The sequence below is a fragment of the Oncorhynchus keta genome, unplaced genomic scaffold, assembly GCF_023373465.1.
Source record: "Oncorhynchus keta strain PuntledgeMale-10-30-2019 unplaced genomic scaffold, Oket_V2 Un_contig_1553_pilon_pilon, whole genome shotgun sequence".
Lineage (NCBI taxonomy): Eukaryota > Metazoa > Chordata > Actinopteri > Salmoniformes > Salmonidae > Oncorhynchus > Oncorhynchus keta.
The window spans coordinates 38,841-54,662 of NW_026279375.1; the positions used below are offsets into that span (position 1 = coordinate 38,841).

The 15,822-nt window shown below is 46.3% G+C and overlaps 1 protein-coding gene across 1 annotated transcript in view; it reads left to right on the top strand.

Moving 5' to 3' along the window:
- LOC127919016 (serine hydroxymethyltransferase, cytosolic-like) overlaps positions 1-15,822 on the top strand; it is a 76,212-nt gene that overhangs the window by 36,220 nt on the left and 24,170 nt on the right. Inside the window, 2 exon segments of the mRNA XM_052502363.1 lie at positions 7,123-7,159; positions 7,162-7,200. Coding sequence (XP_052358323.1) covers positions 7,123-7,159; positions 7,162-7,200 — 76 coding nt within the window.

The following is a 15,822-nucleotide window of genomic DNA, read 5'->3' on the forward strand; positions in this document are numbered from 1 at the left end:
AGTGTTCCTTAAAGTTCCCGGAGTGTTCCGTTCTCGGAGTATTCCTCCTCTGAGTCCCGGAGCGTTCCTCCTCTGAGTCCCGGAGCGTTCCTCCTCTGAGTCCCGGAGCGTTCCTCCTCTGAGTCCCGGAGCGTTCCTCCTCTGAGTCCCGGAGCGTTCCTCCTCTGAGTCCCGGAGCGTTCCTCCTCTGAGTCCCGGAGCGTTCCTCCTCTGAGTCCCGGAGCGTTCCTCCTCTGAGTCCCGGAGGTTGTTTTCCTCCTCTGAGTCCCGGAGCGTTCCTCCTCTGAGTCCCGGGCGTTCCTCCTCTGAGTCCCGGAGCGTTCCTCCTCTGAGTCCCGGAGCGTTCCTCCTCTGAGTCCCGGAGCGTTCCTCCTCTGAGTCCCGGAGCATTCCTCCTCTGAGTCCCGGAGCATTCCTCCAATGAGTCCCGGAGCATTCCTCCTCTGAGTCCCGGAGCGTTCCTCCTCTGAGTCCCGGAGCGTTCCTCCTCTGAGTCCCGGAGCGTTCCTCCTCTGAGTCCCGGAGCATTCCTCCTATGAGTCGTTTTCAAGGTGTTTGTGGTGTTTATGGTGGTGCTAATCCGGTTGTTCTGTGGCTCTCGGGGGTTGTTTTCTCTACAGCCGGAGTGCTGCCTATAGGTGTTTATGGTGGCTGTGCGTGGTGCTAATTCGGTCATTCTGTGGCTCTCGGGGGTTGTTTTCTCTACAGCCGGAGTGCTGCCTATAGGTGTTTATGGTGGTGCTAATTCGGTCATTCTGTGGCTCTCGGGGGTTGTTTGTTTTCTCTACAGCCAGCCCGAGTGCTGCCTAAAGGGGTTTGTGGTGGCTGTGCGTGGTGCTAATCCGGTCATTCTGTGGTTGTTTTCTATACAGCCCGAGTGCTGCCTATAGGTGTTTATGGTGGTGCTAATTCGGTCATTCTGTGGCTCTCGGGGGTTGTTTTCTCTACAGCCTGCCCGAGTGCTGCCTATAGGTGTTTATGGTGGTGCTAATTCGGTCATTCTGTGGCTCTCGGGGTTGTTTTCTCTACAGCCTGCCCGAGTGCTGCCTATAGGTGTTTATGGTGGTGCTAATTCGGTCATTCTGTGGCTCTCGGGGGTTGTTTTCTCTACAGCCTGCCCGAGTGCTGCCTATAGGTGTTTATGGTGGTGCTAATTCGGTCATTCTGTGGCTCTCGGGGTTGTTTTCTCTACAGCCGAGTGCTACCTATAGGTGTTTATGGTGGTGCTAATTCGGTCATTCTGTGGCTCTCGGGGGTTGTTTTCTCTACAGCCTGCCCGAGTGCTGCCTAAAGGTGTTTATGGTGGTGCTAATTCGGTCATTCTGTGGCTCTCGGGGGTTGTTTTCTCTACAGCCTGCCCGAGTGCTGCCTATAGGTGTTTATGGTGGTGCTAATTCGGTCATTCTGTGGCTCTCGGGGGGTTGTTTTCTCTACAGCCCGAGTGCTGCCTATAGGTGTTTATGGTGGTGCTAATTCGGTCATTCTGTGGCTCTCGGGGGTTGTTTTCTCTACAGCCTGCCCGAGTGCTGCCTAAAGGTGTTTATGGTGGTGCTAATTCGGTCATTCTGTGGCTCTCGGGGGTTGTTTTCTCTACAGCCTGCCCGAGTGCTGCCTATAGGTGTTTATGGTGGTGCTAATTCGGTCATTCTGTGGCTCTCGGGGGTTGTTTTCTCTACAGCCTGCCCGAGTGCTGCCTATAGGTGTTTATGGTGGTGCTAATTCGGTCATTCTGTGGCTCTCGGGGGTTGTTTTCTCTACAGCCAGCCCGAGTGCTGCCTATAGGTGTTTATGGTGGTGCTAATTCGGTCATTCTGTGGCTCTCGGGGGTTGTTTTCTATACAGCCCGAGTGCTGCCTAAAGGTGTTTATGGTGGCTGTGCGTGGTGCTAATTCGATCGTTCTGTGGCTCTCGGGGGGTTGTTTTCTATACAGTGCTGCCTAAACAGAAATGCGATGCTTCGGCCACGGGGATCGGGTGGCATTCCGGAGAAGGGGCCATGCTTTTTTGGAGGGTGATTTTTTTTTTGTTGGTCCGTGGGAGGGGGGACTGGGGGGAGGAACTGGGGGGGATGTGGGAGGGGGGGTGTGGGAGGGGGGAACTGGGGGATGTGGGAGGGGGTGTGGGATGTGGGGGGGAACTGGGAGTGTATTTCTGGATCGTAGGATCAATGTGGCTTCTTGTTGAAGAGGCAGCAGATAACGGTCTATAGGTGCTTTCTGGAGCTTTCTAAACATTTCTAGAGCTTTCTCTCCTCTTTCTCCATTTCTGAATTGGGGGCAATTTTCTTTCTTGCTGACACAAAAAAAAAACACTTTGTAGACAAATGTATGTGGACAACCCTGTTCAAATGAGGGGATTATGACTTTGAAGTGACGTTAATCTGTGTTGTATCAGGTGGATCCTAGTGATGTTAATCTGTGTTGTATCAGGTGGATCCTAGTGACGTTAATCTGTGTTGTATCAGGTGGATCCTAGTGACGTTAATCTGTGTTGTATCAGGTGGATCCTAGTGACGTTAATCTGTGTTGTATCAGGTGGATCCTAGTGATGTTAATCTGTGTTGTATCAGGTGGATCCTAGTGACGTTAATCTGTGTTGTATCAGGTGGATCCTAGTGACGTTAATCTGTGTTGTATCAGGTGGATCCTAGTGACGTTAATCTGTGTTGTATCAGGTGGATCCTAGTGATGTTAATCTGTGTTGTATCAGGTGGATCCTAGTGACGTTAATCTGTGTTGTATCAGGTGGATCCTAGTGACGTTAATCTGTGTTGTATCAGGTGGATCCTAGTGACGTTAATCTGTGTTGTATCAGGTGGATCCTAGTGGCGTTAATCTGTGTTGTATCAGGTGGATCCTAGTGACGTTAATCTGTGTTGTATCAGGTGGATCCTAGTGATGTTAATCTGTGTTGTATCAGGTGGATCCTAGTGACGTTAATCTGTGTTGTATCAGGTGGATCCTAGTGACGTTAATCTGTGTTGTATCAGGTGGATCCTAGTGACGTTAATCTGTGTTGTATCAGGTGGATCCTAGTGATGTTAATCTGTGTTGTATCAGGTGGATCCTAGTGACGTTAATCTGTGTTGTATCAGGTGGATCCTAGTGATGTTAATCTGTGTTGTATCAGGTGGATCCTAGTGACGTTAATCTGTGTTGTATCAGGTGGATCCTAGTGACGTTAATCTGTGTTGTATCAGGTGGATCCTAGTGACGTTAATCTGTGTTGTATCAGGTGGATCCTAGTGACGTTAATCTGTGTTGTATCAGGTGGATCCTAGTGATGTTAATCTGTGTTGTATCAGGTGGATCCTAGTGACGTTAATCTGTGTTGTATCAGGTGGATCCTAGTGACGTTAATCTGTGTTGTATCAGGTGGATCCTAGTGATGTTAATCTGTGTTGTATCAGGTGGATCCTAGTGACGTTAATCTGTGTTGTATCAGGTGGATCCTAGTGACGTTAATCTGTGTTGTATCAGGTGGATCCTAGTGACGTTAATCTGTGTTGTATCAGGTGGATCCTAGTGACGTTAATCTGTGTTGTATCAGGTGGATCCTAGTGACGTTAATCTGTGTTGTATCAGGTGGATCCTAGTGACGTTAATCTGTGTTGTATCAGGTGGATCCTAGTGACGTTAATCTGTGTTGTATCAGGTGGATCCTAGTGATGTTAATCTGTGTTGTATCAGGTGGATCCTAGTGACGTTAATCTGTGTTGTATCAGGTGGATCCTAGTGACGTTAATCTGTGTTGTATCAGGTGGATCCTAGTGACGTTAATCTGTGTTGTATCAGGTGGATCCTAGTGACGTTAATCTGTGTTGTATCAGGTGGATCCTAGTGACGTTAATCTGTGTTGTATCAGGTGGATCCTAGTGACGTTAATCTGTGTTGTATCAGGTGGATCCAGACACTGGTCTCATCAACTACGACTAGTGACGTTAATCTGTGTTGTATCAGGTGGATCCTAGTGACGTTAATCTGTGTTGTATCAGACGTTAATCTGTGTTCAATCAGGACGGATCCTAGTGACGTTAATCTGTGTTGTATCAGGTGGATCCTAGTGACGTTAATCTGTGTTGTATCAGGTGGATCCTAGTGACGTTAATCTGTGTTGTATCAGGTGGATCCTAGTGACGTTAATCTGTGTTGTATCAGGTGGATCCTAGTGACGTTAATCTGTGTTGTATCAGGTGGATCCTAGTGATGTTAATCTGTGTTGTATCAGGTGGATCCTAGTGACGTTAATCTGTGTTGTATCAGGTGGATCCTAGTGACGTTAATCTGTGTTGTATCAGGTGGATCCTAGTGACGTTAATCTGTGTTGTATCAGGTGGATCCTAGTGACGTTAATCTGTGTTGTATCAGGTGGATCCTAGTGACGTTAATCTGTGTTGTATCAGGTGGATCCTAGTGACGTTAATCTGTGTTGTATCAGGTGGATCCTAGTGACGTTAATCTGTGTTGTATCAGGTGGATCCTAGTGACGTTAATCTGTGTTGTATCAGGTGGATCCTAGTGACGTTAATCTGTGTTGTATCAGGTGGATCCTAGTGACGTTAATCTGTGTTGTATCAGGTGGATCCTAGTGACGTTAATCTGTGTTGTATCAGGTGGATCCTAGTGACGTTAATCTGTGTTGTATCAGGTGGATCCTAGTGACGTTAATCTGTGTTGTATCAGGTGGATCCTAGTGACGTTAATCTGTGTTGTATCAGGTGGATCCTAGTGACGTTAATCTGTGTTGTATCAGGTGGATCCTAGTGACGTTAATCTGTGTTGTATCAGGTGGATCCTAGTGACGTTAATCTGTGTTGTATCAGGTGGATCCTAGTGACGTTAATCTGTGTTGTATCAGGTGGATCCTAGTGACGTTAATCTGTGTTGTATCAGGTGGATCCTAGTGACGTTAATCTGTGTTGTATCAGGTGGATCCTAGTGACGTTAATCTGTGTTGTATCAGGTGGATCCTAGTGACGTTAATCTGTGTTGTATCAGGTGGATCCTAGTGACGTTAAGGTGGATGGATCCTAGTGATGTTAATCTGTGTTGTATCAGGTGGATCCTAGTGACGTTAATCTGTGTTGTATCAGGTGGATCCTAGTGACGTTAATCTGTGTTGTATCAGGTGGATCCTAGTGACGTTAATCTGTGTTGTATCAGGTGGATCCTAGTGACGTTAATCTGTGTTGTATCAGGTGGATCCTAGTGACGTTAATCTGTGTTGTATCAGGTGGATCCTAGTGACGTTAATCTGTGTTGTATCAGGTGGATCCTAGTGACGTTAATCTGTGTTGTATCAGGTGGATCCTAGTGACGTTAATCTGTGTTGTATCAGGTGGATCCTAGTGACGTTAATCTGTGTTGTATCAGGTGGATCCTAGTGACGTTAATCTGTGTTGTATCAGGTGGATCCTAGTGACGTTAATCTGTGTTGTATCAGGTGGATCCTAGTGACGTTAATCTGTGTTGTATCAGGTGGATCCTAGTGACGTTAATCTGTGTTGTATCAGGTGGATCCTAGTGACGTTAATCTGTGTTGTATCAGGTGGATCCTAGTGACGTTAATCTGTGTTGTATCAGGTGGATCCTAGTGACGTTAATCTGTGTTGTATCAGGTGGATCCTAGTGACGTTAATCTGTGTTGTATCAGGTGGATCCTAGTGACGTTAATCTGTGTTGTATCAGGTGGATCCTAGTGACGTTAATCTGTGTTGTATCAGGTGGATCCTAGTGACGTTAATCTGTGTTGTATCAGGTGGATCCTAGTGACGTTAATCTGTGTTGTATCAGGTGGATCCTAGTGACGTTAATCTGTGTTGTATCAGGTGGATCCTAGTGACGTTAATCTGTGTTGTATCAGGTGGATCCTAGTGACGTTAATCTGTGTTGTATCAGGTGGATCCTAGTGACGTTAATCTGTGTTGTATCAGGTGGATCCTAGTGACGTTAATCTGTGTTGTATCAGGTGGATCCTAGTGACGTTAATCTGTGTTGTATCAGGTGGATCCTAGTGACGTTAATCTGTGTTGTATCAGGTGGATCCTAGTGACGTTAATCTGTGTTGTATCAGGTGGATCCTAGTGACGTTAATCTGTGTTGTATCAGGTGGATCCTAGTGACGTTAATCTGTGTTGTATCAGGTGGATCCTAGTGACGTTAATCTGTGTTGTATCAGGTGGATCCTAGTGACGTTAATCTGTGTTGTATCAGGTGGATCCTAGTGATGTTAATCTGTGTTGTATCAGGTGGATCCTAGTGACGTTAATCTGTGTTGTATCAGGTGGATCCTAGTGATGTTAATCTGTGTTGTATCAGGTGGATCCTAGTGACGTTAATCTGTGTTGTATCAGGTGGATCCTAGTGACGTTAATCTGTGTTGTATCAGGTGGATCCTAGTGACGTTAATCTGTGTTGTATCAGGTGGATCCTAGTGACGTTAATCTGTGTTGTATCAGGTGGATCCTAGTGACGTTAATCTGTGTTGTATCAGGTGGATCCTAGTGACGTTAATCTGTGTTGTATCAGGTGGATCCTAGTGATGTTAATCTGTGTTGTATCAGGTGGATCCTAGTGATGTTAATCTGTGTTGTATCAGGTGGATCCTAGTGACGTTAATCTGTGTTGTATCAGGTGGATCCTAGTGACGTTAATCTGTGTTGTATCAGGTGGATCCTAGTGACGTTAATCTGTGTTGTATCAGGTGGATCCTAGTGACGTTAATCTGTGTTGTATCAGGTGGATCCTAGTGACGTTAATCTGTGTTGTATCAGGTGGATCCTAGTGACGTTAATCTGTGTTGTATCAGGTGGATCCTAGTGACGTTAATCTGTGTTGTATCAGGTGGATCCTAGTGACGTTAATCTGTGTTGTATCAGGTGGATCCTAGTGACGTTAATCTGTGTTGTATCAGGTGGATCCTAGTGACGTTAATCTGTGTTGTATCAGGTGGATCCTAGTGACGTTAATCTGTGTTGTATCAGGTGGATCCTAGTGACGTTAATCTGTGTTGTATCAGGTGGATCCTAGTGACGTTAATCTGTGTTGTATCAGGTGGATCCTAGTGACGTTAATCTGTGTTGTATCAGGTGGATCCTAGTGACGTTAATCTGTGTTGTATCAGGTGGATCCAGACACTGGTCTCATCAACTACGACCGACTGTGTTGTATCAGGTGTTCCATCCTAGACTGATCATCGCAGGTTACCATCTCATCATCATCATATACACACACACACACACACACACCACCAGGTGGATCCTGTCGCCAGCTGTATCACATCTGTGTCCAATCAGGTGGATCCTGTTCGGGGACAGAATCTCCTGTGTATCATTTGGGCCTGGTTTCTAGACACAGAATCTCCTGTTGTATCATTTGGGCCTGGTTTCCAGACACAGAATCTCCTGTGTATCATTTGGGCCTGGTTTCCTCAGACACAGAATCTCCTGTTGTATCATTTGGGCCTGGTTTCTCAGACACAGAATCTCCTGTTGTATCATTTGGGCCTGGTTTCTCAGACACAGAATCTCCTGTTGTATCATTTGGGCCTGGTTTCCCAGACACAGAATCTCCTGGTGTATCATTTGGGCCTGGTTTCTCAGACACAGAATCTCCTGTTGTATCATTTGGGCCTGGTTTCTCAGACACAGAATCTCCTGTTGTATCATTTGGGCCTGGTTTCCCAGACACAGAATCTCCTGGTGTATCATTTGGGCCTGGTTTCTCAGACACAGAATCTCCTGGTGTATCATTTGGGCCTGGTTTCTCAGACACAGAATCTCCTGGTGTATCATTTGGGCCTGGTTTCTCAGACACAGAATCTCCTGTTGTATCATTTGGGCCTGGTTTCTCAGACACAGAATCTCCTGTTGTATCATTTGGGCCTGGTTTCTCAGACACAGAATCTCCTGTTGTATCATTTGGGCCTGGTTTCTCAGACACAGAATCTCCTGTTGTATCATTTGGGCCTGGTTTCCAGACACAGAATCTCCTGTTGTATCATTTGGGCCTGGTTTCTCAGACACAGAATCTCCTGTTGTATCATTTGGGCCTGGTTTCCCAGACACAGAATCTCCTGTTGTATCATTTGGGCCTGGTTTCCCAGACACAGAATCTCCTGTTGTATCATTTGGGCCTGGTTTCTCAGACACAGAATCTCCTGGTGTATCATTTGGGCCTGGTTTCTCAGACACAGAATCTCCTGGTGTATCATTTGGGCCTGGTTTCTCAGACACAGAATCTCCTGGTGTATCATTTGGGCCTGGTTTCTCAGACACAGAATCTCCTGTTGTATCATTTGGGCCTGGTTTCTCAGACACAGAATCTCCTGGTGTATCATTTGGGCCTGGTTTCCCAGACACAGAATCTCCTGGTGTATCATTTGGGCCTGGTTTCTCAGACACAGAATCTCCTGTGTATCATTTGGGCCTGGTTTCTCAGACACAGAATCTCCTGTTGTATCATTTGGGTGGTTTCTCAGACACAGAATCTCCTGGTGTATCATTTGGGCCTGGTTTCTCAGACACAGAATCTCCTGTTGTATCATTTGGGCCTGGTTTCTCAGACACAGAATCTCCTGTTGTATCATTTGGGCCTGGTTTCTCAGACACAGAATCTCCTGTTGTATCATTTGGGCCTGGTTTCTCAGACACAGAATCTCCTGTTGTATCATTTGGGCCTGGTTTCTCAGACACAGAATCTCCTGTTGTATCATTTGGGCCTGGTTTCTCAGACACAGAATCTCCTGTTGTATCATTTGGGCCTGGTTTCTCAGTCACAGAATCTCCTGGTGTATCATTTGGGCCTGGTTTCTCAGACACAGAATCTCCTGGTGTATCATTTGGGCCTGGTTTCTCAGACACAGAATCTCCTGTTGTATCATTTGGGCCTGGTTCCTCAGACACAGAATCTCCTGGTGTATCATTTGGGCCTGGTTTCTCAGACACAGAATCTCCTGTTGTATCATTTGGGCCTGGTTTCTCAGACACAGAATCTCCTGGTGTATCATTTGTTAATCTGTGTTGTATCAGGCCTGGTTTCCCAGACACAGAATCTCCTGTTGTATCATTTGGGCCTGGTTTCTCAGACACAGAATCTCCTGTGTATCATTTGGGCCTGGTTTCTCAGACACAGAATCTCCTGTTGTATCATTTGGGCCTGGTTTCTCAGACACAGAATCTCCTGTTGTATCATTTGGGCCTGGTTTCTCAGACACAGAATCTCCTGTTGTATCATTTGGGCCTGGTTTCTCAGACACAGAATCTCCTGTTGTATCATTTGGGCCTGGTTTCTCAGACACAGAATCTCCTGTTGTATCATTTGGGCCTGGTTTCCCAGACACAGAATCTCCTGGTGTATCATTTGGGCCTGGTTTCTCAGACACAGAATCTCCTGTTGTATCATTTGGGCCTGGTTTCTCAGACACAGAATCTCCTGTTGTATCATTTGGGCCTGGTTTCTCAGACACAGAATCTCCTGTTGTATCATTTGGGCCTGGTTTCCCAGACACAGAATCTCCTGTTGTATCATTTGGGCCTGGTTTCTCAGACACAGAATCTCCTGTTGTATCATTTGGGCCTGGTTTCCCAGACACAGAATCTCCTGTTGTATCATTTGGGCCTGGTTTCCCAGACACAGAATCTCCTGTTGTATCATTTGGGCCTGGTTTCTCAGACACAGAATCTCCTGTTGTATCATTTGGGCCTGGTTTCTCAGACACAGAATCTCCTGTTGTATCATTTGGGCCTGGTTTCCCAGACACAGAATCTCCTGTTGTATCATTTGGGCCTGGTTTCCCAGACACAGAATCTCCTGTTGTATCATTTGGGCCTGGTTTCTCAGACACAGAATCTCCTGTGTATCATTTGGGCCTGGTTTCTCAGACACAGAATCTCCTGTTGTATCATTTGGGCCTGGTTTCCCAGACACAGAATCTCCTGTTGTATCATTTGGGCCTGGTTTCTCAGACACAGAATCTCCTGTTGTATCATTTGGGCCTGGTTTCTCAGACACAGAATCTCCTGTTGTATCATTTGGGCCTGGTTTCTCAGACACAGAATCTCCTGTTGTATCATTTGGGCCTGGTTTCCCAGACACAGAATCTCCTGTTGTATCATTTGGGCCTGGTTTCTCAGACACAGAATCTCCTGTTGTATCATTTGGGCCTGGTTTCTCAGACACAGAATCTCCTGTTGTATCATTTGGGCCTGGTTTCTCAGACACAGAATCTCCTGTTGTATCATTTGGGCCTGGTTTCTCAGACACAGAATCTCCTGTTGTATCATTTGGGCCTGGTTTCTCAGACACAGAATCTCCTGTTGTATCATTTGGGCCTGGTTTCTCAGACACAGAATCTCCTGTTGTATCATTTGGGCCTGGTTTCTCAGACACAGAATCTCCTGTTGTATCATTTGGGCCTGGTTTCCAGACACAGAATCTCCTGTTGTATCATTTGGGCCTGGTTTCTCAGACACAGAATCTCCTGTTGTATCATTTGGGCCTGGTTTCCCAGACACAGAATCTCCTGTTGTATCATTTGGGCCTGGTTTCCCAGACACAGAATCTCCTGTTGTATCATTTGGGCCTGGTTTCTCAGACACAGAATCTCCTGTTGTATCATTTGGGCCTGGTTTCTCAGACACAGAATCTCCTGTTGTATCATTTGGGCCTGGTTTCCCAGACACAGAATCTCCTGTTGTATCATTTGGGCCTGGTTTCCCAGACACAGAATCTCCTGTTGTATCATTTGGGCCTGGTTTCCCAGACACAGAATCTCCTGTTGTATCATTTGGGCCTGGTTTCTCAGACACAGAATCTCCTGTTGTATCATTTGGGCCTGGTTTCTCAGACACAGAATCTCCTGGTGTATCATTTGGGCCTGGTTTCCCAGACACAGAATCTCCTGTTGTATCATTTGGGCCTGGTTTCCCAGACACAGAATCTCCTGTTGTATCATTTGGGCCTGGTTTCCCAGACACAGAATCTCCTGTTGTATCATTTGGGCCTGGTTTCTCAGACACAGAATCTCCTGTTGTATCATTTGGGCCTGGTTTCTCAGACACAGAATCTCCTGTTGTATCATTTGGGCCTGGTTTCTCAGACACAGAATCTCCTGTTGTATCATTTGGGCCTGGTTTCCAGACACAGAATCTCCTGTTGTATCATTTGGGCCTGGTTTCCCAGACACAGAATCTCCTGTTGTATCATTTGGGCCTGGTTTCTCAGACACAGAATCTCCTGTTGTATCATTTGGGCCTGGTTTCCCAGACACAGAATCTCCTGTTGTATCATTTGGGCCTGGTTTCCCAGACACAGAATCTCCTGTTGTATCATTTGGGCCTGGTTTCCCAGACACAGAATCTCCTGTTGTATCATTTGGGCCTGGTTTCCCAGACACAGAATCTCCTGTTGTATCATTTGGGCCTGGTTTCCCAGACACAGAATCTCCTGTTGTATCATTTGGGCCTGGTTTCCCAGACACAGAATCTCCTGTTGTATCATTTGGGCCTGGTTTCTCAGACACAGAATCTCCTGTTGTATCATTTGGGCCTGGTTTCTCAGACACAGAATCTCCTGTTGTATCATTTGGGCCTGGTTTCTCAGACACAGAATCTCCTGTTGTATCATTTGGGCCTGGTTTCCAGACACAGAATCTCCTGTTGTATCATTTGGGCCTGGTTTCCCAGACACAGAATCTCCTGTTGTATCATTTGGGCCTGGTTTCTCAGACACAGAATCTCCTGTTGTATCATTTGGGCCTGGTTTCTCAGACACAGAATCTCCTGTTGTATCATTTGGGCCTGGTTTCCAGACACAGAATCTCCTGTTGTATCATTTGGGCCTGGTTTCCCAGACACAGAATCTCCTGTTGTATCATTTGGGCCTGGTTTCTCAGACACAGAATCTCCTGTTGTATCATTTGGGCCTGGTTTCCCAGACACAGAATCTCCTGTTGTATCATTTGGGCCTGGTTTCTCAGACACAGAATCTCCTGTTGTATCATTTGGGCCTGGTTTCTCAGACACAGAATCTCCTGTTGTATCATTTGGGCCTGGTTTCTCAGACACAGAATCTCCTGTTGTATCATTTGGGCCTGGTTTCCCAGACACAGAATCTCCTGTTGTATCATTTGGGCCTGGTTTCCCAGACACAGAATCTCCTGTTGTATCATTTGGGCCTGGTTTCTCAGACACAGAATCTCCTGTTGTATCATTTGGGCCTGGTTTCTAGTGACACAGAATCTCCTGTTGTATCATTTGGGCCTGGTTTCCCAGACACAGAATCTCCTGTTGTATCATTTGGGCCTGGTTTCTCAGACACAGAATCTCCTGTTGTATCATTTGGGCCTGGTTTCCCAGACACAGAATCTCCTGTTGTATCATTTGGGCCTGGTTTCCCAGACACAGAATCTCCTGTTGTATCATTTGGGCCTGGTTTCTCAGACACAGAATCTCCTGTTGTATCATTTGGGCCTGGTTTCCCAGACAGAATCTCCTGTTGTATCATTTGGGCCTGGTTTCTCAGACACAGAATCTCCTGTTGTATCATTTGGGCCTGGTTTCTCAGACACAGAATCTCCTGTTGTATCATTTGGGCCTGGTTTCTCAGACACAGAATCTCCTGTTGTATCATTTGGGCCTGGTTTCCCAGACACAGAATCTCCTGTTGTATCATTTGGGCCTGGTTTCTCAGACACAGAATCTCCTGTTGTATCATTTGGGCCTGGTTTCCCAGACACAGAATCTCCTGTTGTATCATTTGGGCCTGGTTTCCCAGACACAGAATCTCCTGTTGTATCATTTGGGCCTGGTTTCTCAGACACAGAATCTCCTGTTGTATCATTTGGGCCTGGTTTCTCAGACACAGAATCTCCTGGTGTATCATTTGGGCCTGGTTTCTCAGACACAGAATCTCCTGTTGTATCATTTGGGCCTGGTTTCTCAGACACAGAATCTCCTGTTGTATCATTTGGGCCTGGTTTCCCAGACACAGAATCTCCTGTTGTATCATTTGGGCCTGGTTTCCCAGACACAGAATCTCCTGTTGTATCATTTGGGCCTGGTTTCTCAGACACAGAATCTCCTGTTGTATCATTTGGGCCTGGTTTCTCAGACACAGAATCTCCTGTTGTATCATTTGGGCCTGGTTTCCCAGACACAGAATCTCCTGTTGTATCATTTGGGCCTGGTTTCTCAGACACAGAATCTCCTGTTGTATCATTTGGGCCTGGTTTCCCAGACACAGAATCTCCTGGTGTATCATTTGGGCCTGGTTTCTCAGACACAGAATCTCCTGTTGACATTGTATCATTTGGGCCTGGTTTCTCAGACACAGAATCTCCTGTTGTATCATTTGGGCCTGGTTTCCCAGACACAGAATCTCCTGTTGTATCATTTGGGCCTGGTTTCTCAGACACAGAATCTCCTGTTGTATCATTTGGGCCTGGTTTCTCAGACACAGAATCTCCTGTTGTATCATTTGGGCCTGGTTTCTCAGACACAGAATCTCCTGTTGTATCATTTGGGCCTGGTTTCTCAGACACAGAATCTCCTGTTGTATCATTTGGGCCTGGTTTCTCAGACACAGAATCTCCTGTTGTATCATTTGGGCCTGGTTTCTCAGACACAGAATCTCCTGTTGTATCATTTGGGCCTGGTTTCTCAGACACAGAATCTCCTGGTGTATCATTTGGGCCTGGTTTCTCAGACACAGAATCTCCTGTTGTATCATTTGGGCCTGGTTTTCAGACACAGAAATCATTTGGGCCTGGTTTTGACACAGAATCTCCTGTTGTATCATTTGGGCCTGGTTTCCCAGACACAGAATCTCCTGTTGTATCATTTGGGCCTGGTTTCCCAGACACAGAATCTCCTGTTGTATCATTTGGGCCTGGTTTCTCAGACACAGAATCTCCTGTTGTATCATTTGGGCCTGGTTTCTCAGACACAGAATCTCCTGTTGTATCATTTGGGCCTGGTTTGGGCCTCAGACACAGAATCTCCTGTTGTATCATTTGGGCCTGGTTTCTCAGACACAGAATCTCCTGTTGTATCATTTGGGCCTGGTTTCCCAGACACAGAATCTCCTGTTGTATCATTTGGGCCTGGTTTCTCAGACACAGAATCTCCTGTTGTATCATTTGGGCCTGGTTTCTCAGACACAGAATCTCCTGTTGTATCATTTGGGCCTGGTTTCCCAGACACAGAATCTCCTGTTGTATCATTTGGGCCTGGTTTCTCAGACACAGAATCTCCTGTTGTATCATTTGGGCCTGGTTTCCCAGACACAGAATCTCCTGTTGTATCATTTGGGCCTGGTTTCTCAGACACAGAATCTCCTGTTGTATCATTTGGGCCTGGTTTCTCAGACACAGAATCTCCTGTTGTATCATTTGGGCCTGGTTTCTCAGACACAGAATCTCCTGTTGTATCATTTGGGCCTGGTTTCCCAGACACAGAATCTCCTGTTGTATCATTTGGGCCTGGTTTCTCAGACACAGAATCTCCTGTTGTATCATTTGGGCCTGGTTTCTCAGACACAGAATCTCCTGGTGTATCATTTGGGCCTGGTTTCTCAGACACAGAATCTCCTGTTGACATTGTATCATTTGGGCCTGGTTTCTCAGACACAGAATCTCCTGTTGACATTGTATCATTTGGGCCTGGTTTCTCAGACACAGAATCTCCTGTTGTATCATTTGGGCCTGGTTTCCCAGACACAGAATCTCCTGTTGTATCATTTGGGCCTGGTTTCTCAGACACAGAATCTCCTGTTGTATCATTTGGGCCTGGTTTCTCAGACACAGAATCTCCTGGTGTATCATTTGGGCCTGGTTTCAGACACAGAATCTCCTGTTGTATCATTTGGGCCTGGTTTCCCAGACACAGAATCTCCTGTTGTATCATTTGGGCCTGGTTTCTCAGACACAGAATCTCCTGTTGTATCATTTGGGCCTGGTTTCTCAGACACAGAATCTCCTGGTGTATCATTTGGGCCTGGTTTCCAGACACAGAATCTCCTGTTGTATCATTTGGGCCTGGTTTCTCAGACACAGAATCTCCTGTTGTATCATTTGGGCCTGGTTTCTCAGACACAGAATCTCCTGTTGACATTGTATCATTTGGGCCTGGTTTCTCAGACACAGAATCTCCTGTTGTATCATTTGGGCCTGGTTTCCAGACACAGAATCTCCTGTTGTATCATTTGGGCCTGGTTTCTCAGACACAGAATCTCCTGGTGTATCATTTGGGCCTGGTTTCCCAGACACAGAATCTCCTGGTGTATCATTTGGGCCTGGTTTCTCAGACACAGAATCTCCTGTTGTATCATTTGGGCCTGGTTTCTCAGACACAGAATCTCCTGGTGTATCATTTGGGCCTGGTTTCCCAGACACAGAATCTCCTGGTGTATCATTTGGGCCTGGTTTCTCAGACACAGAATCTCCTTGTATCATTTGGGCCTGGTTTCTCAGACACAGAATCTCCTGTTGTATCATTTGGGCCTGGTTTCTCAGACACAGAATCTCCTGGTGTATCATTTGGGCCTGGTTTCTCAGACACAGAATCTCCTGTTGTATCATTTGGGCCTGGTTTCTCAGACACAGAATCTCCTGGTGTATCATTTGGGCCTGGTTTCTCAGACACAGAATCTCCTGTTGTATCATTTGGGCCTGGTTTCTCAGACACAGAATCTCCTGTTGTATCATTTGGGCCTGGTTTCTCAGACACAGAATCTCCTGTTGTATCATTTGGGCCTGGTTTCTCAGACACAGAATCTCCTGTTGTATCATTTGGGCCTGGTTTCTCAGACACAGAATCTCCTGTTG